General features: G+C 37.9%; 1 protein-coding gene and 1 pseudogene across 1 annotated transcript in view; both read right to left on the bottom strand.

The window, feature by feature from the left end:
• HMCN1 (hemicentin 1) overlaps positions 1-26,452 on the bottom strand; it is a 526,172-nt gene that overhangs the window by 127,430 nt on the left and 372,290 nt on the right. The window contains exons 58-69 of the mRNA XM_060131555.1: positions 22,534-22,695; positions 21,678-21,791; positions 21,361-21,563; positions 20,987-21,068; positions 20,746-20,877; positions 19,885-20,034; positions 14,985-15,144; positions 12,763-12,887; positions 12,346-12,529; positions 11,675-11,772; positions 10,506-10,784; positions 4,580-4,776 (exon numbers count right to left, since the gene is read on the bottom strand). Coding sequence (XP_059987538.1) covers positions 4,580-4,776; positions 10,506-10,784; positions 11,675-11,772; positions 12,346-12,529; positions 12,763-12,887; positions 14,985-15,144; positions 19,885-20,034; positions 20,746-20,877; positions 20,987-21,068; positions 21,361-21,563; positions 21,678-21,791; positions 22,534-22,695 — 1,886 coding nt within the window. The remainder of the gene's footprint in view (positions 1-4,579; positions 4,777-10,505; positions 10,785-11,674; positions 11,773-12,345; positions 12,530-12,762; positions 12,888-14,984; positions 15,145-19,884; positions 20,035-20,745; positions 20,878-20,986; positions 21,069-21,360; positions 21,564-21,677; positions 21,792-22,533; positions 22,696-26,452) is intronic.
• LOC132515784 (BAG family molecular chaperone regulator 1-like) lies at positions 2,608-3,539 on the bottom strand (annotated as a pseudogene).

Below are 26,452 nucleotides of genomic sequence, written 5' to 3' on the forward strand. Positions count from 1 at the left end.
TTTGTTATAACATAACTTTTCATTCTTACATTTAAGACCTAGTGTAATGTGGCCTTAATTTCCCTCTAAAGCTTTATTTACCATGATTCCTTTATACTTATGGTTCTAGTGCACACACTTCCCTGTCTCCATGCTACTCCCTATGTTACAAAATTCTTTTGCTTCCTTTTTGGTCTGTTGAAATTATAACATTCAAGGGTTTTGATTCAGTATGTGGTTTGACAGTTGGACCTGAGTTTTCTCTGGGTTATTGAAGTGCTTGACAGAGGGAAGAGGGGAATGGAAGGTGTGTTCTTCTTGATGTTAGAAACAAGAACTGGGCTGAGTTCCACTGGCTATGCTTTTTTTTTTTTTCCATTCTGCAAATATTTATTGAGCACCTAATATAAACCAGACAAGGTGCTTGAAATATACTGTTAACAAGATGAAGAAGCTCCTTAACCCAAGGAACTCACAGTCTAGCCTAAAGGCAAATATTTCAAAAAATCCCACAAATAAATCATCATAGATCATGACAAATGCTGTTTATTGTAAAAAGTCATGACAAGTTGTGACAGGATATCACCCGAGGGCTTGATGTTCTCAGACAGTAGTAGGTGAGGTTTCTCCATGGAAGAGACATTTACGTTCTGAAGCATGAACAGGAGTCGCCTAGGACAGGGGTAGGGGTAGGGGTAGGGGTAGGGGAAGGACGGCGTGGAACCCTTCCAAGCAGAGGAACCGCGTGTGCGAAGACCCCAGGGCGGGAGAGGGCACAGAGCACCTGAGGGCCTGAACTAGACCAGAGTGGCTGACAGCAGAGAGCAAACAGGAGAGTGGCCCGAGATGAGGAGGGAGCAGGGTAAGGACCTTGGCCTTTATCCCAAGAGAAATGGGGGCTATTGAGGTTTTTAAGCAGGGAACTGACATGATAAGATGTGTACTTCATGATCACTCAGCCACTCTGTGGAGAATGAACTGGAGAGGGCCAGAGGGGAAGTGCAGAGGCCAACATGGGAGATAAATAGAAGGAAAACAGAAAATGAGAGGGTGTGAGCAACACCTTGTCAGTCGGGAGGCAAACCGGTGGAGATTAAGAACATGGGCTCGGAATCAAGCTGCCCAGTTTGTGTCCTGACTTTGTTACTTACTCTGCGATCTTGAGCAAACTACCTAAGCTCATCTCTAAAACAGGGATAGTATCTGCCTATGTCCTGATGGTGTGAGGAGTAAATGACCAATACACCTCAAGGACTCAGAACGGTATCTGGCACACGGAACGTGCTGGGGCCCAAGGCCACACAGCTACTACTAGACACAGAGAAATACTGGACTGCTCTGATTAAAGCTGGGGGTGGGCGGGCCGGGCCCCGAGCCTCGTCCACTGGTCCACCCCTAGCCACCACCTTGTCCTACTCCCACCCACGCAGCCCTAAATGCCTGGGACTTCACAGACTCCCTCTCTGCCAAATAAGGTTGGCCTCAGAGTGGCCTGTTGGGAGCCTGTCTCCTGGGCACTGTGTGAAAAAATGGGGTGACGGCCGCTGACCCGTTTAAGAGTTCCGGCACGCAGGGCCACGCTCAACTTTATAATATAACTAGACTAGAACCTCAGAAGGCTTTTGCTTCCCTTACTTCATCTACCAAAAGGAAAAAAAAAGCCTGAACACTCTTCTGCTTGCTGACGTATATATAAACTGTTTTATTTTTTAAATAACGATGAAGGGGAAAAAGGCCACGAAACAGAGGAAAACAGCCTCGAAGGAACTCGAAGGAAATGTAGATCTCAGAAGGGTACGGTTGACAGAAATGCCTTTGAAGGAACTCCTGAGAAGTTTATGGTGGCCCTCACTACCTGCCTGCTTTATTCATTCTGTCTCCCCTCTCTGCCCCTCCTAAGCCATGGTTCTGATCCGGTTTCGAGCAGAGACTTAGTCAACTCTGGGTTCTAACCTCCTAGAGATTTGCTTGGGGACAAGGAAGTCCATGTATCAACCACAGGTCCCACTGCAGGAATGGGCCCCTGAGACCTCACGGCCTGTGGCTGGTCAGGGTCACTGGGGGGTGAAGTCAGGGTCTATGAACCCACAACCCAGCCAGCTGTTCCAGAATTAGGTCACAATGAGAGATACTTGGAGTCCCTGTGTGCCAAACACCTGTCCTGAGCCATTCCCAACATCCCTGACCAGACACAGCCTCCTGATGATTCTGGTTTACACAGATGGGACTATGGGATCATAACGGCAAAACGGCCTCACATATCTGAAGACCAGGATAGCTGATAAAGCCGGAACTACCCCAGGACAAATGAGAGCTCTCACCAGCCCAAAGGTCAAAAAAGCTGGGAAGACTTGGGCAGGGGAGGCCCTCTCCAGACAAGGTGGGCTGCTGGACAGCACAGATATACACAGACAAAACAAGAAACTGACAGGAGCGCTAGACTGTACAGACAATACTTGTTCATTGGCGGTGTGTGTGTGTGTGTGGGGGGGAATAAGGGGAGGAAAACTGGCAATCGGCCAGTTGTCCCCAGCTGCCCCGGGGAAAGCACGGAAGGAACTTCTGTTCCAGAGAGACCAGAGCTGGTGGAGCTGTTCTTCAGGGCAGCACAGCCTTCTCCGCCTCACCTCAGTCAGCCGGGGCCAAGTCTGTGGCCTGCAGTCACTCCGTCTCCTGGGACGCTCTGCCCCACTGTGTCACACTCGGCTGGGAACGCCTGAATCCTTTTCACCAAATCCTTCCTTTTCATTCTACTGTCTTTGCAATTTTCTGGCAGCATTAGTGTATCGATCTCTTCCAAGATCTTCATAAACTGCTCGATTGCGGCTTTTACTCTCCTATCGAGTTTGCAGAGAGCTTCAGCTTGCAAATCTTTGGCTAGAAAACCCTGCTGGATTCCGGAAAGCTCTTTATTCCACTCTTCCAGTTGGTCAGCTATCTTCTCCACAGACTTCTCCAAATCTTTCAACTTCTTTAGTTCAACTTCTTCCTCTGGACTGTTCTTTTTCCCAAGTAACATGACCCGGCAACCATTTCGTATTCCAGGTGCTGACACCGGCGTCTCCATTTCCTTCAGAGATTTTCCCTTAAATATGGGTTTCTGAAAAGGCAGCGGGACCCCTGTGGTCTCTGCAAAACCTGGGCCAGGTCTTGGACCATTGGTTCACTACAGCCCTCTTGCGGGATAACTTGAAGATCGTGCTTCTCATTAATGCGGGTGAGGGTCCCGCTGGGCTCGGCAGCTGCCATTTCCTCGCTCGGGGCCGAGCGAGGCCATGCTTTCTTCCACACCTGTGGCCTGCGAGCGCAGGCGGCGGCGGCCCTGGTGGATCTGGCATGCCCTCTGGTCGCACTCCGGATGGCTGATCGCTGGGAGGGAGGCAGACCGCCCTCGGCTTGGGGCACCGACTGGGGCGGCTCCCGGCCCTGGCCAAGGGGTGCGCTTCCGGGGGCCCCGCCGCTCCCGGGTGGCGGTGGGGGGCGGGGCGCCTCGCAGTCTCCACGCTCTGCCTCGCTCCGCGGGACCCGTGCTTTGGCTACGCTTTTGAACCACACCCAGGATTGAGACCAGCTCCATCACCGAGCAGTGGTTAAGTATTTGGCAGGTGAATACTTAATCTTTCTGTGTCTGTTTCTGGATTTGTGGAAAGGGGATAAAGACACTGCCTCACAGAGTTGTCATGATGGTCACGGGTGTGATAGCGCCCATAGCTGAACATAAGACTGACACGATTTACAACCCTTAGCTCTCTTTTCCAGCTCCCTTTCTTTTGTTTCCGCAGTGAAAATGTACATGAAATATGATTAAATAATGTATTATTCTACTTTTAAAGAAATGATGATTATAATAACAATAAAATCAGCAACAACAGCAATCATTCTAACTCCGTTTTAGCATCACTTCATGCCCGTGGCACCAGTCTAAGCACATCAAGTTAGACTGTCTCTAAAACCCCAAGTATATATGTTCAGTATTATTACTGTTTTTATCCCCAGTTTACAGATGAGGGCGTTAAGGAACACATGGATATTTGTAATATAAGGTTTGCCTTTGTTTGTAGAACAGTATATTGTTACAGTAAGACATCCCAGACATACTTATCTTTAATATATTTACATTTCAGATTAATTTCCTTAAACACAAACTAAAAGAACAATTTTACTGAATTGATCATTTTTTGAAAAATTGTGTCTCTTCAGATTTTCATGTCTGAGATTTCTTTCTAGAGATCAAAAGTGCTCTCTGAAGCCTCACATATACGTATGTTGGATTGCTTTTTGCCATTTCTGTAAAGGGCTACATGGCACAAATTGAGGGCTTCGGGAAATCTGTTATCACTTATAGAACTGTGAAAACTTGCAAAAATTAATGTGAAGGTAACTTGCTTCTGTGTTTAATATGATAATTTCACTTCTTCCTTCTAGGCATGTTACTTTGTAAGTGTCTACCCAATCATGCATGTCATAGAACCAACCTCCCCTTGCTAACGTCACAGAGATCTGTGATATACTGACTCCAAGACAACTTCTCCAACATTTCTCACAGATTAGCAAGTAAGAAGTTTAACCTGGAAAATAACTGTATGAACTCTGAACTTACCTGAGCATTAGATATTCGAAGAACCTCTCCTCCTCCAAGAGTTTGCATCTGATCCACCTGTGGAAGGGGCCGTCCGTCTTTCATCCAGGTAATTTTAGGAGCTGGGATTCCAGAAGCAATGCAGGTAAGTTCAAGTGGATTATTAACAATTACTGACATCTCTACAGGTTCTTCAGATCCATTGATATGAGGTGGTTCTATTTAAAAGGAATGAAAAACAACAACAAAATAAACTTGCTGTTTGATAAAATACTGCAGATCAGAAAAACTTTAAAATTCAACACAAATATGTTCGTACAATGCAAATTGATTTGAACAAGGATACCAAAATAATTCCAAGATGTTGTTATCATTTGTCACTGGAACTATTTTATTTTTTTGCAATTTATTGAGGGACAATTTATTAAATGCCAGCACTATGTAAGTCTTTGTGCATTATCTTTTCACTGGCACTATTTTTTTTTAATAGATTTATTTACTTATTTATTTTTGGCTGTGTTGGGTCATCGTTGCTGCACGCTGGTTTTCTCTAGTTGTGGTGAGCGGAGGCTACTCTTCGTTGCGGTGCGCGGTCTTATCATTGCAGTGGCTTCTCTTGTTGCGGAGCACGGGCTCTAGGTGCAAGGGCTTCAGTAGTTGTGGCCCGTGGGCTCTGTAGTTGTGGCTTGTGGGCTCAGTAGTTGTGGTACATGGGCTTAGTTGCTCCATGGCATGTGGGATCTTCCCAGACCAGGGCTCGAACCCGGGTTCCCTGCACTGGCAGGCAGATTCTTAACCACTGTGCCACCAGGGAAGTCCCTACTGGCACTATTTTAAAAGAGATGGATCATGCCTGTAATAGATCATGAAGTAAATGGCAAGCTATTTAAGGTAATTATAGCTCAGCAATTGGGATTCAGATAATTAGAGCAGTCTTACTTAACTGTAAAGATTTGAAAACTATAAAAACTAAACTAATCTTGTACTATTTTTAAAAGAGAGTTACTTAAATATAGTAGTGTATTTTTGCACCTTTTAAATATCTATTGGTTCTACAAAAGCAATGGGCAAATGCTATGGAATTTTGCAATCATTTTTTCCGTGCAGAACTTTAAGAGGAAACAATGACTAAGCAGAAGAAAAAAGAGTTACATTTGGACACCATTTCTGCATAAATCACATTTGTTATGTCTGGGCAGAAATAACTTCCTTTTTTGTTATTTATACTTCTAAATTACCTTTCTCAAGAGGATGTTACGGAATCTAAACACTTGGAGCAAACAGTAAAGTTTCTTAGTCCAACTATTCCTAAGTTTAGGAATCACTTTAAAACAGATTTCCCTTACATAGATCATTCAAATTTTCTGTTAACGTTTCCAGCTTACTATTTCACAAGGCAGCAAAAATAGCTGTTGGACAGCTCCAAGGATTAGCTGTGTGTGTGTGTGTGTGTGTGTGTGTGTGTGTGTGCGCGCGCGCGCGCGTGCGCATGTGTGTGTTTAAAAGTCAGGCACATAGTTTAGAGCAGAGGTTCACAGCAGAGGATCTGGAATCAAATAGCCTGAATTTGGATCTTAGCTCCAACAATTATTAGGTTAGTGGATTTGGGCAAATCCCTAAAATAAGTATAGTACTATTATTTAACTAGTACAATTGTGAGGATTCAATGAAATAATCTATAAACTACATTTCTTTTGTGTTTCTGAATCTGTTTTATTTTATAATTAAAGGTTTTAAGAAAGTTATAACTACTACTAAGTCTACTACATCTGTTGGTGTTATTATTAAAAACTGCCTCCTAAAAATTTGTATCTTTGGTCCTCGTTTTCCTTACTGGAAAAAGATAATATATTTAATACATTATAATTAAGAAGTCAGAGTTTCTTAACTATGGTCCCACATGACTACTCTTTTTCACTTTCATGCATCTTATTACGTTTTGCTGTCAAAATACATTTTCTTAAGTGCATTTTAGATCAATCCAAGATTTCTTGGTTAAAAGATGTCAGTGTCTCCATGTTGCTCATTGAATTAAATACAAACTCCTCATCATGGCTTCCAAGCCTTCCACAACATAGCCTCAATCTCTCTTTATAACACTATTTACTTTTAAAACACTTTATGTAACCTAGACTTCAAACTAGACTACTTTTCTCCCTCAACAAGTTCAGTCCCTTCTTGCTCTGTGACTTTACTAATGCTATTCCTTCTACTGGAATATCTCCAATAGTCCCACCATCCCCTAACTGAGCATGTTCAAGTACTCTCAAGGTCACTTTAGTATCATTATGTTCATTTGTAAAAACCATAAGTCCTTTCTTGATTCTCTCAACAAACTATAAAAGTTCTATCCCTTTTAATTTCCATAGCACACTGGATGGAAAAGCACTTATCTGATTCTCCATTTGACTACAGTCAATTCTTTATTCCTCTCGCTTATTGGTTATTTACTATGTGTCTGTCACTGTGGATACAAAGATTATTTAAGCACGCCCTTAATCTCAAAAGCTTATAGTACTAGATTTAAAATAACAACATGTACCCAACTGGTTCAAATACCAGTCATCAGATCTTACACGTGTTAAGTGATTGTGAACCATTTTACTCTGCATCTTATCCATATGTCTTGTACTTTGAGCAGAATAGGAGTTGTCCATACTTTGATGACTCCAAAACTTATATTTCTAGCCTAGATCTCTCTCCTGGGCTCTAGATCCATATATGTAATTATCACATAAGCATCTTCAGTGGGTTGTTTGAAAACAACTTCAAACTCATCATGTATTCAGACTGAACCTGTTACCTTTTCCCTCAAAATCTGGTCTTTTTCCAGCATTCCCTGCATTTACGTGATGAAACCCACCAACTGTTCAGTCACATAAACCAGAAGCTGGGAGTCATCCTCGATATCTTCTTCCTTGTCATCACTCTCATATGGCCAAATCCACCACCAAGTCTTAATACTTCTACCTGCAACTAGTTCTAGAATACATCTTTTCCTCTCACTTGAATCACTATTCTGAGCTATAATACCGTTTACTTGGACTAATATCTCCTCCTTCCTGGCTGTAGCTGCCTACCCAATATCATTTACTTGTTTCTTTCTTATTAACAGACCTCAATTTTGTTAGGGCTGTCAATGTGCTAAAAACTACATTTCCTAGCCTCTTTAGTAGATGGTAGATGGTAGATGGAGTGGCACGTGAAGATTCTGACCAATGAGATATAAGTAGAGGTAGTTTTGTGGAGATTCTAAGAAAATACTGAAAGGGGCAGTTCTTTGCCTTTCCCATTTTTTTCTGCTCTATTGTTGCCTATAGTGATGCTGGGGGTGAGCAGCCAGTGCATGATCACGGTCTGACTATGATATAAAGGCCAAAGGCCAGGAGAACGGTTAAGATCTGAACTGCAGAACCAATGCAACTACTGCCCACCTCCAGACACCTCATTCAGTGAGAAAAACAAAAGTTCTTTAAGTCACCATGTTTAGACTCTCTGTTAATCACAGCCAGACACAATTCCTAATAACACACTGTCTCTCAGAACCCACTCCAAGCCGCCCTCCACTTTGCAATCACAGAGTGGTCATTCCAAACTGCAACTCTACTCATGGCATTCCACTTGTTAGAACTTTTAATGGTTTCCCATTGTTCTAGGACAAAGCACAAAATCCTTAATGTGGTCAACAGTCCCTTCATAGCCTGAACCCTGTCAACTCCCGTACCCACTAGCTTTATTTTGCATGATCTTCTCCCTTGTTTTTAGTATTTTACCCATAGTGGACTTTCAGAACCACTAATACACCGTGACACCTCCCAGCAGGGGGATAGAATTAAGTTGAGATTAGTGCTTCACCAAATTAGGACACTTAAATTCACATTTCTATTGTAATATAGATCAGAGTGAAGTTTTTCAGGTTTTAATGGAATTAGGTTTCAACAGATGCTGAAATGCTAAAACTGCTCATCCTTCTGTTAAGCCAGTTTTCAAATCTGTTTTAAGAGAATATCCTTGTAAACCCTGCAGGTGGGAAGGTGGTTCTCTGTATGTGACTCTAACATTGGTGTTATTTTTCTTTTTGTGTGTTCTACATCCAGAAATGTACTGGGCCGTGATTCTGCTCCTGGGTTCTAGAATTCCTGCAGAAGTCTTCCTTCTTTTTTTCTCCACTGCCACATACTACACCAGGCCCCTGTATTTTTAGGCCTGTGTGAGTATAACAGACTCTTCGATTCATTCTTCACTCTGTCATTAGAGGGAATTTTTTGGAAGTGAAATCTGACTGTAACATATTCCTGCTTAAGCTTCTTCTACTGCCTTCGTAATGAGGCCCAAATTCTCTAACTGAGGCTCTTCACAGTATGGCTTCTGTCCAGTTATATTTCCAGTCTTGTCTTCTACTCTTGCTGTTACACTCAGCTTCAGTAAGCACAGATAGACAACTCAAGGTTTATCATTTCTAGGTAAAAGATGTAGGCATCTCCTCACTCATCTCTATAGTCTTACTTTTTAAGGCTTAGATGTATCCTTGAAGACACCTTCTTCGAACCTTCCTACAGAATTTAATTTTCGCCATATCATCCTTATCACACTCATAAGTAATTACTTTTTCAATATCCATGTTCCCCGCCAATGCAGGAACTTGAGGGCTGAGACCACATCCTTCCTATTCAGTGATGCAGTCAAGTACTTGTCATACCATATGTCACACAGTAGGTGTCCAATAATTATTTGTTACATGTTGACTAGAAACATGCCTGGCACATAATGTATAGTCAATAATTAACAATTAATAGGTGAATAATTAATGTACAAGATGTCATCTCTTGATATTCCTCATATTCTGTGAATTGGTATATGGGAATTTGTTATTCCATCCTTCCTTACAAACACATGCTTTCTCCTGCCTTTTGTCTCTAAATATTCTGGTGTACTGCCTCCACTACTACCTTTCATTCTATGGAATACTCATCTACACCACAGTATTTCTGTTTGTTTATTTAGATATTGTTCTGTCTCCTGCTACAGTTAAAACTCACTTCAATCCACCTGATAAGTACCTAGTTCCATTCAGTTCAAGCCAACAGATAAATATTATGTGTCAAATGCCATGCTAAGCCCTGGGAATACAGCAATAAGTAAAAAGGGTACTGATCATCACAGAGTTTAACTAAGGATGAAACAGACTTTTAAGGTTACACAAATAATTAAAATTGTAATAGGTGCTACCAGAAAGATTATAGGATGTCCTGAAAACATCTGGCTAGACTCTTGCCAAAATTCTTATTTTTCCTTGTGGGGTGCATTTTGTTAGAAAAAATGTAAAGAGCCTGAGGTTTTACCTCAATCATCGTGAAAAAAAAAACTCCAAAAAATTATTGATTATTGAAATATTCATTTCATTCATTTTCATTTCTCTTCCGAAGTCAAATTGTTTTACTTCAAGGAAAAGATATGTTTTCCCTTTATACTATTTATTTGCATGTAGAACACTGGAATACCTATTTAAAATACTTATTTTAATGCACAAAAGAGTAAATAGAACTAGACTATTTGAAACGACCATTACAACTATAATCTACAGACTGGATCGTTTAAAGATTGTTTGGAATAACATAATAGTATAAATATCATGCTTTTCCATTAAATTACTAGCATCAGAAGTGATTTCAGTTCTTCGAAAAAGTTAAAAAGCTACTTATCAATTGGTTGTATGGCATTGTCAATGAATAATGTTTTACAAGTGGGAGTGTTCATCCTTTTACACAGATAAGAAACACAATAACTTAACATGCTTCAGATACTAAAAGTAAACCTAGGTGAATTACAGAACAGAAATATGAAGTACAATGAAGTTTTTACAAATTTTGTCCTATAGCCAATGATTCTAAGAATTATACTTACTTATTGTCTTTATTATCACTTATTTCCCAATTATTTTACTTACCTAGGACCTTCAGGATAAAGTGTTTACTGATTTCTCCTGCTTCATTTGAGGCAATGCAGGTGTACCTTCCTGAATCTTCAGTTTCTGCTTTGATGAGCTGAAGGACCATTTCTTGAGAGCTTATTGACAGATGGGCATCAAGCCCCAGAGGCTGGCCATCTCTAAGCCAGGACATCCTGGGAGTTGGGGTTCCATCGGTAAAACATGGCATGGAGGTGGAACTACCCTTGACAATTGTGATTTCCTCTGTTCCCATCCCATTGTCCAGTTTTGGTGGTACTGTATAGAAAACAAAACAAAATTATGTATCTATTATAATTTGAGAGCAATTTAGATTAAAAAATTTAAATGGTTCAATTAGTTCTATAGTGTTTCTATGATCTATAAAAATATAGAATTTAAAATACCATCTAATTAGTCTATGACTTTACTATAAAAGCATGTGTTATGTAGGCTAGTTTTTAACCTTCCAAAATATTAGCAATAAGACCTCAATACTGTTTCCTTGTAGAACATACAAACTAAATGTGTTTTAAAATTTGGCCATTTTTCAACATCTTAGGTTTTTCCTTTTAAATTGTTATAATTTATATTATTACAGAAGTATACTTCCAGCTACTTTATGTGGAATAAATAAAATAAGTTCCAGAGTAAACTGTATATAATCCAACATAAATCATTTGTAGACTATAGTAAATAGTTACTTAACTGTTCTGAGAAATTCTTGGGGATCGTGAACTCTGGTCTAGCAAATCTTAATAATTCAGAAATTGAATGTTTTGAGTTCTATCTCTACCTAACATACACACAGAGATATTTAGTATATATGCACACATCCATTCATACTTTAAATACTCTCAGTGAGACACTAACATTATTAGAAAACAGTCTTAACTTTCTCTTTGTATGAAAAGATTGGTCTTGAGTCTGGATTGAAATACTATTTTAAAAAATTTAGATTTCACTGAATGCAAAATTCCAGGTTAGAAAAGTATTTTGACAGACAGTATGTTCCAATATATATGGACCCCTGGGGAGAGCAGGCATTCTAGAAGCCCTAGTTAAGATCCTCTTTTACCACTCCTTCCTGATACGTCAATAGTTAAATTAAGGCTGTTGTTTAATATTGGACACATAGTATAGTACTAGGATTGTTTCTGGTGACATACCAAAGACTTGAAGACTGTAATGTTTATTATCCACCCCAGCTCTGTTGGAGGCCACACAAGTATACACAGCATCATCAGACACCTGAGCTCTCACAATCCTGAAAAACAGTTTGACCCAATGCTTCGTAGTTTGATCCCATTCAACATATACAAATAAAACATTTGTGATAATACAAAGATTAAGGAAGGGAATTTATTTTGGGAAATTTTAGTTATAAAGCTTATAACCATCCATCACAAAATATAGATGCCTCCAATGCCATTTATTCGACAGAGCCGCTGAAAATATAACACAATATGAGAGGTGAATAGTTTTCAAATACATATTAATAGAGAATGATGAAAATCATGAAAATCACGATTGTAGTAAGCATCTTCCTATCATTTTGCCATATAGTTTTAGCTATAATAGTAGTTCTTGAAAAAATATATGATACATGTATGTCTATGAAAGACCTATTTTATACAAACTTACTAAAACATGAGCATTTAAATAAGAATAATAAACCATGCCAAACTTATATTTGCTATCCCCCCTCTTCTAAAAAATTACTGAAAGGGAAACAAAAGTAAAAGCTTAGGGAAAGACATTTTAAAAACATTATTTAGATGAAGTTAAAGTTACAATCACAGTAACTTTGTCTAGCAAATCATACACAATAAAAGCTGACCTGACAACTTGTCCTCCAGACAGCAACCGGACATGGGAGGAGAGAGGCAGAGGAAGTCCATTCTTTAGCCAGTTTATCTGTGGTGGAGGCATCCCTGTGGCTCTGCATTCAATATTTATTGAAGTATCCACCAAAGCCATTAGTTTCTCTGCTGCTTCTTTATTACCCCTAATTGCAGGTGGAACTACATCATAGAGAAAATGAGAGAGAAGGGGGTGGGGTGGAGCGGGGTGTGTATTACCAGTTCCGATCATTTCAACTACATTTACCTATATTTCTGCCTTGTATCCCAAAAGGAAACAACAAGGACATCACATTTTAGAACTAAATGCTTCAGACACCTACTGCTGGACCTTCATTTCTTCTGATCGATTCCTAAGGCAGCATAGTCAAAAGAGGGTGAAATTTCGTATTTACCATAGACGTTCAAGTTAAAAATTCGGTCTTCTTCTCCAGCAGGATTAGTAGCAACACACGTGTATTTCCCCATGTCAGATGGGAGGGCTTCGTAAATGTTTAATGTGCTGCCATCTGCAGTCACCCTATAGAAAAGATTATATCAGAGGCACTGAGATGATATATATGGAGCTATTTCTGGAAAACTCATTCCAGATTATTATATTCTTTAAAAAAAAAATCACCCTAAAATGCATCTTCATCTTGGATATAATGGTTTAAATCTTTTCCACTAAGTACATGGAAGCCTATTAAAGTCAGAGCTAGTGAAACTGGTAGAGATTTCAAGCAACCAGCTAAACTGCTACAGTAATGGATCTCATATATCCACTGCCTCCTTATGAGAAAAAAGGAAGGGAACAAAATCAGGTTAGGAACTTTTCTATCCGAATCATGGGCGAAGACATGTTTTTCTCAGAGATAGAATGTTTTGTCCTTAGTTATCAATATAAGGCTGGAATTAAATGAAAATTATAAAAACTGTGGTATAAAAATTGAAGAATGCTACAGTGATAAATTAAAGTGAAAAATCTGGCTATAAACAACTTACTAATACTCTTAATGAGAAGGAGCAGGATATAATAATTTATTTAAACACTGACAACAACTTAGTATTTATGTATGGGTATAGTTTGCAAAAATTTTTCTAATTGCTAAAGCTTTTCCTTTTATTTACATAATACTGTATACTAACTATACAACTAGGTTATCAATGATATCTAAATTAAGATTATTGCATTATTGATTCTCTTCACACACCATTAATTATCAAATAAAACTTCCTGTGTTTTACAAAGAGATTAAATTGCTATCTACAGTCATTCTTACAATAGTGATTTTATTAGATTCTCCCAGTGTCCAAAGTAAATACTCCATTTCTACTATATCATGTTATTAAATATAATTATTGAGAATTACAATCTTATTATCTGGGTCTATTTTATTTTTTCTTTTTCAAACTATGAATTTTAAAATTCCATGGGTTTAACCATATGAATAAACAAAAAGCAAGTTGCCATGACCAAAGGAAAGTAGTAAGCTGACTTTGGAAAAATATTGTATTTGACTGACAAATTGGCCCATTTACAAACCTACACATATTGTGTAGCTGGGAACAAATAATAAAGTGGATATAAGAGTAAGTATATGTGCGATCTTAATGTGAGAGGAGAAGTAATAGATCCCAAATTCCTCAGTACAAATATCATCTTATAGATCTTGAGGTCCCACCAACTATCTAGTACTTGGTTTAGAATAGGGTTGATATCAGCTGATTTAATAAATAACTAAATATTTAACTATTCAGAAATGTCCACACCAGAGAATTGAAACTCAAAATGTACCTCTAAGCTAAAACATTGTTTGGCAATTTACCTAATCTTGTAAAGGGGACAAATGTCTAAGTTTTAACATAAAACGATTTCAAAGAAAATAACATTTATTTTTCTTTATGTATATTCAATTCATTGATTAGAAAATATACTGCAAACCCTTAAATTTAAAATACTGGTTCAAAATGATAAAGTTTGCAATACATTTAATTAATGCCTTCTGAGGTATATATAATTCTTTGAGTAATTATAATTATTCTGGTATGTGTATATTATAGGGCTTTGTGATGAAATAATACAGTAGAGTGTAGAATTCTGCAGTGTCCTTCAAAAGGCATTTGTTGTTGAAAGTAGCAGGAATGCCTTACCACATTATCATTCCATCTCTATGTGGTTTGTGGCGTGAAGTGTCAGCTGAAAACGGGATTTGGACAAATCACTATAGGAGATGAACCAGGTTATGATGATAGTATCTTTTCTCAAAATGAGCCAAGCACTATGGCATGTCTGGTGGTTTGGTGATTTCAGGACACAAAATCATATCTAAGAGATGACTGATGAATCTTTTGTAGGATGAAATTCGTTTGATGTTAGCAAGAAAGAATTATTTTATGATGTGGACTTTGGTATAAACGTTCTGAAATTAGAGGAATAAAATCTACAACAGTTAACTAACACTTGCAGGAATGAACATGTGAGGAGATTTTATAACACAGAGTTGATAAATAAGGAACACATACACACACAGACAAATACTTTTGAGTGATTCTCCAAGGAGAATATCTGTGTCCAGCCCTCTAAAACTGTAGAACACATTACAATTAATGATGCAGAAATTCTTTTCACACATACCGAATTCTTTCTGTTTCACTGTTAGTTATAGGCTTTCCATCTCTAAGCCACTGAATAAGAGGGGTAGGAATGCCATTTGCATTGCAGACCAGCTCAACATTTTCCCCAAGAAGGACACTGACTTCACTTGGAATCTCAGCACCAGCAACATTTGGAGGAACTTTGGAGAAAAAATTGACTTTCATTAACAAGGCACAAGAATATAAATTCTAATGAATGCAACAGAATCATAGAACAATATGCCATTTTTATTTCACATTCTTTCTAGATTGTGGTTCAAGATCAAACTTGTTATTGCCATAAATCATTTTAAAATGAGGAATAGGTAGAGGAATCACTTCAATATTCCTGTTATATTATAAGTTGGTATAATTATTTGCTCATGGTGGTTGGTGACATATCTACCTCATGGGCACCCCTCCTGGCCAAACAGAATCACTCTTAGATTAAATCCTCAATAGACAGCTCAGAATAAATACAGTTCAGGAGAATCTGTTTTATAAAATTTTGGCATAAACATCTGAGAAAAGTATCTAAGTTGGTTAATTCTTTCTCTATTTAAATATTATTTATTCTGAACGATAGGTTTATTATTGGTTTCAAGATTTAATCATCTCTATTCCCTTTTTCTAGCCATCTTTGTTTTTCACCTTAATGATTCATTTAAGAAATAGTGTGTACTTAAAAGCTTTTGCACAGAAAAGGAAACCATAAACAAGATGAAAAGACAACCCTCAGAAGAAGTGAAAATATTTGCGAACAAAGCAACTGACAAAAGATTAATCTCCAAAATACACAAACAGCTCAGGCAGCTCAGTATTAAAAAAAACAAAACAATCCAATCAAATAATGGGCAGAAGACCTAGACATCTCTCCAAAGAAGACATACAGATGGCCAACAAACACATGAAAAGATGCCCAACATCACTAATTCTTAGAAAAATGCAAATCAAAACTACAGTGACATATCATCTCACACCAGTCAGAATGGCCATCATTAAAAAATCTATAACTTTGTTATAGAGCAGAAAGTAGCACACCATTGTAAAGCAATTATACTCCAATAAAGATGTTTCTTTTAAAAAAAAATCTACGAACAATAAATGCTGAAAAGGGCATGGAGAAAAGGGAACCCTCTTGTACTGTTGGTGGAAATGTAAATTGGTGCAGCCACTATGGAGAACAGTATGGAGGTTGCTTAAAAAACTAAAAATAGAACTACCATATGACCCAGCAATCCCACTGCTGGGCATATACCCAGAGAAAAGCATAATTCAAAAAGACATGCACCCCAGTGTTCATTGTAGCCCGCTTTACAATAGCCAGGACATGGAAGCAACTAAATGTCCATCAACAGAGGAATGGATAAAGAAGATGTGGCACATATATACAATGGAATATTACTCAGCCACGAAAAGGAATGAAATTGGGTCATTTATAGAGATGTGGATGGACCTAGAGACTATTATACAGAGTGAAGTAAGTCAGAAAGAGAAAAACAAATATTGTATATAACGCATATATGTGGAATCCAGAAAAATGGTATAGATTATCTTACTTCCAAAGCAGAAACAGAGACACAGACATAGAGAATGTATGGACACCAAGTGGGGCAAGAGGTGGGGTGGGATGAATTGGGAGATTGGAATTGACATATATAAACTACTGATACTATGTATAAAATAGATAACTAATGAGAACCTACTGTATAGCTCAGGGAACTCTACCCAGTGCTCTGTGGTGACCTAAATGGGAAGGAAATCCAAAAAAGAGGGGATATATGTATACATATAGCTGATTTACTTTGCTGTACAGTAGAAACTAACACAGTATTGTAAAGCAACTATACTCCAATAAAAATTAATTTAAAAAAAAGAAATAACGTGTACATACAACTCAACAACAAAAAAACAAACAACCCAATTGAAAAATGGGCATAAGACCTAAACAGACATTTCTCCAAAGAAGACATACAGATGGCCAACAGGCATATGAACGATATTCAACATCACTAATTATTAGAGAAATGCAAATCAAAACTACAATGAGGTATCACCTCACACCAGTCAGAATGGCCATCATCAAAAAGTCTACAAATAACAAATGCTAGAGAGGGTGTGTAGAAAAGGGAACCCTCCTACATTGTTGATGGAAATGTAAATTGGTGAAGCCACTATGGAGAACAGTAAGGAGGTTCCTCAGAAAACTAAAAATAGAATTACCATATGATCCAGAAATCCCACTACTGGGCATATATCTAGACAAAACTATAATTCAGAAAAATACATGCAGGACTTCTCTGGTGGCGCAGTGGTTAAGAATCTGCCTGCCAATGCAGGGGACATGGGTTCGATTCCTGGTCCGGGAAGATCCCACATGCCACAGAGCAACTAAGCCCATGCACCACAACTACTGAGCCTGCGCTCTGGAGCCCGCAAGCCATGACTGTTGAGCCTGTGCGCCACAACCACTGAGCCTGCGTGCTACGACTACTGAAGCCCACGTGCCTAGAGCCCATGCTCTGCAACAAGAGAAGGCACTACAATGAGAAGCCTGAGCACTACAACGAAGAGTAGCCCATGCTTGTCACAAGTTGAGAAAGCCCGCGTGCAGCAATGAAGACCCAATGCAACCAAAAATTAAAAAAAAATATATATATATTTTAAAAAAAGATACATGCACCCCTATGTTCACAGCAGCACAATTCACAATAGCCAAGACATGGAAACAACCTAAAGAAGATGTGGTACATATATACAATGGAATACTACTCAGCCATAAAAAAGAATGAAATATGCCATTTGCAGCAACATGGATGCAACTAGAGATTATCATACTAAGTGAAGTAAGTCAGAAAGACAAATACTATATGATATCACTTATATGTGGAAGCTAAAATATGACACAAAGGAACCTATCTATGAAACAGAATCACAGACATAGAGAACAGACTGGTGGTTGCCAAGGAGGAGGGGGGGTTGGGGGAGGGATGGAGTGGCATGCTGGGGTTAGCAGATGTAAGCTTTTATATATATTATAGAATGGATAAACAATAAGGTCCTACTGTATAGCACAGAGAACTATATTCAATATCCTATGATAAACCATAATGGAAAAGAATATTTTAAAAAAATGAATGTATATAGATGTATACCTGAATCACTTTGCTGTAGAGCAGACATTAACCAACACTGTAAATCAACTATACTTCACAAAAAGAAATATTGATTAAAAAAAAGAAATAATGTGTAATAAAAATATTGACAGTAGTATAAGACAGAAATACATTTTAATTCTTTCTAAATAATTATAGTGGTGTGCTGGAGGCAGCTCATACCAGCTTGCAAGAGCCAATTTTGCACATCTTTCCTGCTCCATGTTTGGTGCCATCATATCCGTACCTTGAAATGGGCCACTGTGGGAATACTTACACCACAGAAACTGACAAACGACTGGTTACAAATCAAGACCTTTTTGTCTGCAGAGTCAACTGTTAAACGTTTACCAACACATTGCTATATAATATCTCCAAATCTCATTTTAGTCGTCCAGAAGATGATAATAATTATATCAAATTTGTACAATTTAGAATCAATAAGAATGTAAATGAGACATCCTATAACAAGTATATAATATAGGAAAAGTGCAGACTAGGCCCTATGTCTATATACAATTTCTAGTCCTAAGACATAATAACATAAATAAAAAGTCTGGCAAAATGTTTGGTCATACCACATACCCCATGATTGGCATCTATTATTATTAGGGCATTAAACATAATTAAACATGCAATTTCTGACACTGAATCTCTGAATAGCAGTTTTTTACTTCTGAAATCTTAAAGCGTCACTAATAGGAGAAACCACTATTACTCATAAACATCTTAATTTTTCTTTAATTTCAGTTTTTAGGTGATGGGTTTTAACTAATCTTATTGTGATCACTTTGCAATATATACATATATCAAATCATTATGTTGCACACCTTAAACTTATACAGTGTTATATGTCAATTATATCTCAATAAAACTGGAAAAAAATTTCAATTTTCTGGAGTTAGCTTTAACAGAGCATGCAACAGGTAGATAATACATATTCACAACTGCATTTATAACTTATGAGAAATTCTTTTCAGTAACTACAATAAAATTGGAAAAAGCAAGCATTTCAACTTAGTTTCAAGTTAGAGTTCCATTTCAATTTAAACATTAGACCAAAAGTAATACCCCAAAGGTTTGCTGAAAATCAAAAGGATGCAAGTTCTCCCTGCAGTGCTCAATTCTATGCTGGAACATAGTAAGTGTTAATTAAATATTTCTTGGATGAATCAATGCTCCTTATTCTCAAACCAAAATAGTATAAGATTCATGATTATTTAAGCTCACCTAATCCTTGGCCAGTAATTAGAACATATTTAATATCTTCATGAGATAAATCTTATCTATATCAATAGGAAGAGACCTATAGGCTTAGCATCAAAATAAGTTATTCCAGTTTTAAATAAACAAGTAATTCAATAGAATATATACTATAGGAAGGTAAACATTTCAGGAAACATGAAAAAAAGAGATTTTGAAATTTCTATTCTTTTCTCCACATTTATGTCCATTTTCATGAAAATACTATCTACTGGCAAATGTAGGACAGAAAATTGACAGTACTTTTTGTTTATCTAATGATATTTTGTAAGTCAAATCATTATGCTGTGCACCCTAAAATTATACAGTTCTTTATATCACTTATATCTCAATAAATTGGAAAAGAAATAAAATATCCAAAACATGCAAAAAAGAGATATTTTGAATCAATTATAAATGATCTATTTAGACGTACACTTATTTTGTACTACAGATAGAATGTAATAAAGAAACTGAAGACAGATCAGAGTGTACCACACATACCTTGAATTGAAAGAATGTAATTTTTCTGCGCTTTGCCCTCCATATTTGATGCAATGCATGTATAGTTTCCACTGTCTGAATGCTGAGACCGGGCAATTTGGAGTTTGCTACCTCCCGACAAAATATGAACTTCAAGTGAGTCAGAATTTTCTAGAGGTAGAAACAAAGCCAAACAAAACATAAAAAAGCTTTTATTTTAACATCTCTACAAGTCACTGTAAAAATGTCTTTATGTGACAAATGTATTCTTTTAAGTTTTCCCCTTGTCCTTTGATCCTTTCATTACTATTTATTCTACTTCCTTATAAAAGAAGAAATTAATAAAATTTTCTCTCCAGTAAAATGGAAAGGAGAAAAATCTCTGTAAAGTGAAGAATCCTTTTGTAGGGCTTCCCTGGTGGCGCAGTGGTTAAGAATCCGCCTGCCAATGCAGGGGACACGGGTTTAAGCCCTGGTCCGGGAAGATCCCACAGGCCGCGGAGCAACTAAACCCGTGAGCCACAACTACTGAGCCTGCTCTCTAGAGCCCGTGAGCTACACCTACTGAAGCCCGCGCACCTAGAGCCTGTGCTCCGCAACAAGAAAGCCAGCACACTGAGAAACCCGCACACCGCAAGAAAGAGTAGCCCCTGCTAGCTGCAACTAGAGAAAGCCCGCACGCAGCAACAAAGACCCAACGCAGCCAAAAATAAAAATAAATTAAAAAACAAAAAGAATCCTTTTGTAAGTTTATATTACAGTACATTAGGCTTTATGAACTAAACACAGCTATGTGCGTAATACTGAAAATGTGCTAGTTTATTAACCTAGTGAATCAAGAGCAAAAGAAAACAATCATAAAAAACTGCACAGCTACATTACCTATGGGTTTGTGGTTCTTTAACCATGCTATCATGGGAGGTGGGATTCCAGTGGCATCACATGTTAAAGTCACAGGATTGCTGATTGTCTCCACAATGACTTCTTTTTCAGGCCCTTCAATACTGGGTGGCACTGTAAAAAGACAGAAGAAAATCATGTGTCCTCATTAAGTTAATTCAGGATACTTTCTGGCATTTGCATATCTGGGGGAAAAAGACTTATATTAGAGGCAGATGCTCACCATATACATTGAGGTGGAAATTTTTATCATCCCGTCCTGCTACATTTATAGCTCTACATACATACTGGCCTGTGTCAGATACCTAAAAGAAAAAGATACTATTGTATGTGCTCCATTAAGTTATAGATGACCAATCACACCGTTCGAGTGTAGATTAAATCATCAGTCATCTTTATGCTTAAATGCCCCAGTCCTAATTGCCTTCTACAATCCTGCTTTTTTTTAAATGAAAAATGAGGATAATGGCATTGATGATGTTATTTTTTAAATGAAAATAATTTTTCACTGTAGTAAGGGGAATATGCAACTTCCAATTCTCCCTTCCATAATCCCGCCAAGGAGTCATGACACACAAACAAGAATAAAAGATGCACCTCGGCTTTCGTGATGTGCAGCATTTGTCCATCGGCCAAAATCTCCCGCTGAGTAGACTCTGTTAGCATCCGCCCATTCTTATACCAGGTGATGACTGGAGGTGGGACAGCATTCGATTCACACTCCAATGACACTGAGGTGCCCTCTCTTACATTAACTACAGAAAGAGATTCGCTGCCATGATCTTTAATGCTTGGGGGCACTGAAGGAAGAAAATAAGAACAGAGGATTTTTTTTTTTCATAGAATGCTCAGATAGAAAATATCTAATACCAGTTTAAAAATGAAAAAATCTTATGAAAAAAGTAGAAGCAAACCGTAAACAGTCAGGGCAACTTTTTTCTTGCTTTCACCAGCTTGGTTGATGGCTATACAAGTGTATTCACCACCATCAGATACCTTGGCCCGGATAATTTGTAAAGTTCGACCACCTGTGGGCAAATATAATGCAAACTGAAGTTTGGTACAGAGGTTGTTGTAATAACAACCTTATCAATAAGATAAATAGCAAAATATATTCTTTCCCTTAGAGGAAAATCTAAGCATAGACAGAAGCATATAGAAGCATTTCATATATAAAATGAAAGAATTTAATCAGTTTCCTTTGATCCTTTCAGTACTATTTATTCTACTTCCTTATAAAAGAAGAAATTAATAAAATTTTCTCTCCAGTAACCAAACATGGATAATAGAACTGTTGCATATAGATTCTAGTGAGCAAACCATAATTGTACTAGAGTCAGTGTATGTCAACAAGTATTTCTGGGTTTAAATCTCCCACAGTGCAGAAGTGGCTGTCCGTCTGTTAGTCTATCTACTGATATTAATCTATCTTCAAGGAGCTTTAGGATCGATTGAAAACAACCAGTGATTTTATCCAATGAAAGCACTATTTGCTAGTCTATCACCCCCAAGTAGTTGCTAAGCAGTTCTGTTCCTAAATTTCATAATTTCTTGAAGTAGACCTTGTTACTGTACATTCCCACTGAAATCATAAAGTCTTTACAGTCTTATCCTAATGGCCCCAAATGGCTGAAGAGAGGCATTTAATGTGAACAAATAAATGCAGCAAGACAAAAGTTTGGAAAGAGACTAAGTTGAAATGCCATTTGTATTAAATAAAGAAAAATGAGAAAGTGTTGCCCACTTCATAAAGAGCTCTAAGTTCCTTACCGGGCACAATGAGAGCATTTGTGTTTAGCTTGATAGGCTGTTCATTCTTGAGCCAGCTGAGATCAGGAGGTGGAAAACCGGAGACCTCACAGGTCAAAGAGATGAAATTGTTCACCACAACAGTGAGATTTTCAGGGTTAGGACCAATGACACTTGGAGGAACTATAATAGTAAATATATTAAAAGTGAAATATATTGGTATTAATAGTAAACATATTAAATGTGAAAAGTGATATTATCAGTAATACATATTCCAATTTATTAATATAATCCCAACTACTGTACTCTGCTAAAGCACTGAGTTAATGATACTGTTAATTATTTACCTTTCTTCTTAGAATTCCCTAATGCCTTCATCAAACTCATGTCCATCAGTTTTGTTTTTCCCAATTGAAACAGAATACTAGAATTTTCAGACAGAATTATTCTGCATTTTATTTGTAAAATGTAGTTGCCAGTTCCTGAGATGGTTTTGTCAATGTACACAGACCTAATACTGCTTTTTATTAAATACATGTGAATATTCTTGTTTTTAATATTATATCCTTAAAGTTTTTATTTTCTTGCTTATAGAAATAATAGAGTAGACCTGTTATTTTAGGGTATCTATCAATAAATTATACAGGTTATTTCAACAATGTAAATCACTGACTTTCAAGATAAGCAGAAGATTTAAGAAATAAGCAATACAATGCCTTATTGTTCAAAACCAAAAAAGAATTCCAAAAGCAGAAGCAGTACAGAGAAAAAGTAGAGTAAAAAAGCATAAGATTAATAATGCAATGCCAATTATGCATGTTAAAACACACGCAGATGGAATAATAGATTTTTTACAAGAACACATGCACGTGGAAGGAATAACATCATACATATTTGAATGGTTTCTATGTGGGGGGTGGGAATAGGAGCGAGAATTGAGCATAAAAATGAGTGAATACATTAATGAATGAATACATTAATAAATAAAGGCAGAGGTGGGTTTTGCTCAGGCCAATGAAGATAGTAAGACATGAAATAAAGAACACAACTAATGTAACACTCTTTTATTATATTATACTCTCTCTATATTATACTCTCTATGTTATATTATACTCTTTTATATTAAGACCGAGGTCTTAAAAAACATCAAAAACAAAAGCAAAAGATCAAAAGGCAAAATTGCTTTTTAAATTTTACTATACATGTTTTTTTATCCACCAATTTTCATATTCATTCATCTACTCATTTATCAAATATTTATTAAATACCTACTGTATTCAGATGTGCTAAGTGCTGATACAGTATGAAAAATATAATAGATAATATCTATAAAGAATTAATAATTTGGTGATAGTGACAGACATTGAACAAAAAATAACAGCTAACATTTTTTTGAGTGGTTATGCTGTGCCAGGCACTGAACTGAACACTTCATGTATACCACTGGAGGCTCAGAAACCTTATGTGTTAGATACAGTTCTTATCCTCTTATTTATTATAGATGAGCAAGCTGAGACAGAGAGAGGTGAGCATCTTGCCTAAGGTTTCACAGTTAGATACTGGAAGAAACTGGAAGACTGCTGTCTGGCTCTAGAGCCCTGTTCTTAGCCGCTGTCCGATACTGCCTAATAATTACAAGTGTGATGAGTGTGAGTGTCCATCAGAAGAGTAGGGTGACAACAGGGAAATAACCTAGTTTGGGGATCAGGAGGAAGAAGGGACATTTAAAAAGATGCTGAAGTATGACCAGGAATAAGCTAGCGGAAGACAGATAATGGACGGGTCTTTCAGAAAGAAGGCATGGCACATACAAAGGCGCAAATGGGGAAAAGAACATGGCACCAGAAGGCTGACATGACCAGAGTCTGAAGAGCAAGGCTGCTGGGGAGTAAGGTGGAGAAGGCAAAGATTAAAGGACTAAATAGTATAAAATCCTAGCGGGCCTTCTGGGCATCCTTAGAATGCTGCAATAACAGCCTAAGGAGAAGAAAGCAGAGGAGTGGTTTACTCAAAAATTAGCTTAAAAGTTATCAATCTGGCCACAGTGGAGGGAACTGGTGAGAAGGCTAGAAGGGACTCAGAAAGACCAGTTAGGAGACTATTGCTGTAATGAGTGCAGAAGATGATAGTGCTATGCCTAGGATGGTGTCAGAAAGGATGGAAAAGTGAGTGGATCCAGAATATTATGTAGGTAGAATATTTAGGATTCAATGCTTTGGGGGTGAGGTTTCAGGAGGAGGAGGAATCCAGGATGACATTCATTTAACTGGCTCACACAATGCGAAGATGGTGATTCCGTTTACTGAGACAGAGATCCCTGGAGGAGGAACACATTTCTGGGAAAAGGTAATGAGATCAGTTATATACACACGGTCTTAGAGTGACTATTAGGCATTTGTGTCAGTAAGAAGTACATATTGGAACAGAAGCGTCTAGAGTTCCTGAGGCGGCCCTGGCTGAAAATAAAAATTTGCAAACTATCCTGCACATAGATGGTATCTGAAATTTGGGGATTCATGAGATCACGTAAGAAAAGGGTGGGAAGAATAAAGTCTAGCGCTTGGAAAACGAAAGTGTAATAGTCAAGTAGAGAAGGAGGAACTAGCAAAGACGACTGGGAATGCGAGACTTGGAAAGGCAAGATTATCAATAAGGGGTGTGGGCATCACAAAAGCCAAAGGAAGAGAATTGTTGAAAAAGATAGTCAAATGTTCAAGGATGTTGAATGCTCAGAAGTAAGAAAGATAAAGCCTGAAAATGCCTGTTGGACTTCTGATGTCATTTCATGAATTCAGTGAGCAGTTTCATTGGAGTTGGGGTGAAATCCGATGAGCAATGGTGGGAGGAGTGAGGAAAAGGAGACAGTAAATATATACAGCTATTAGAGAAGGTTGCCTTGAAATGGGGAAAAAGAGAAGGACGCCTCTGAAGAGAAATACTAGGTGTAAGGGAGAGTTGTTTTGGGTTTTTTTTGTTTGTGTTTTTGGTTTTTTTTTTAAGAGGCAAGAGATGAGTAAATTTAAATGCTCTTGGGAAGGGGCCAGTGAAAGTGTGAATTTCAATACTGGAGAGGAAGAGAGGAGATTGTGAGATTTTTGACCAGGCGGTCGCCAGGGATGTAGAGTCAAGTCAGTCTTTAGAAGGTAGAGAAATGCTCCCATCTTGTGTTGTAACAGAAGGAAGAAATGGCAGCATCACATGCAGCTAATATTCTCATTTTGATGGTAGGAATTTGAAGTGGTTTCAGCCATATGCCTTCTCTTTTCCCTGTAAAACAGGAGGTAAGAGCACTGACTGAGCGAAGGTGAGAGGCGACTGTGATTGAATGTTTGTGTCCCCCCAAAATTCATATACTAAAGCCCTCTCAGTGTGGTTGTATTTGAAGATGGGGCCTTTAAGGAAGGAACGAAAGATAAATGTGGTCATAAAGATGGGGCACTCATCTTATAGGATTATTGTCTTTATAAAAAGAGACACCTGAGAGCTTCCTTGCTTTCTCTGTCCATGCGTGCTCAGTGGAAAGGCCTTGTGAGGACAAAGTGGCCATCTGCAAGGGAGAAAGAGCCTTCACCAGAAACTGAACCCTGCTGGAACCTTATCTGGGACTTTCCAGCCTCCAGAATGGTGAGAAAATAAACTCCTATTGTTTAAGCCATGCAGTCTCTGGTATTTTGTTAATGGCTGCCTGAGCTAAGACAGGGGCCATCTGACATTCAAGAAGGTATGAGTCACTGTGGAGTAGAGCCATGAAGAGGCAGTATAAAGGGCTCATTTCAAGCAGTATCTATGAATTTATAATACCACCAATAGTCCTGACACCAAGAGTTCCTCTAGCCATAGTTAGCTACCTAGGTGCAGGTATGGAATTCAGTGAGAGGTAATACAGAAAAGCAGGTAAGTTTAAAGCCTCTGGAATCAGACTACCTAAGCTAAAATCCTA

Source organism: Lagenorhynchus albirostris, chromosome 2 (genome assembly GCF_949774975.1).
Source record: "Lagenorhynchus albirostris chromosome 2, mLagAlb1.1, whole genome shotgun sequence".
NCBI lineage: Eukaryota > Metazoa > Chordata > Mammalia > Artiodactyla > Delphinidae > Lagenorhynchus > Lagenorhynchus albirostris.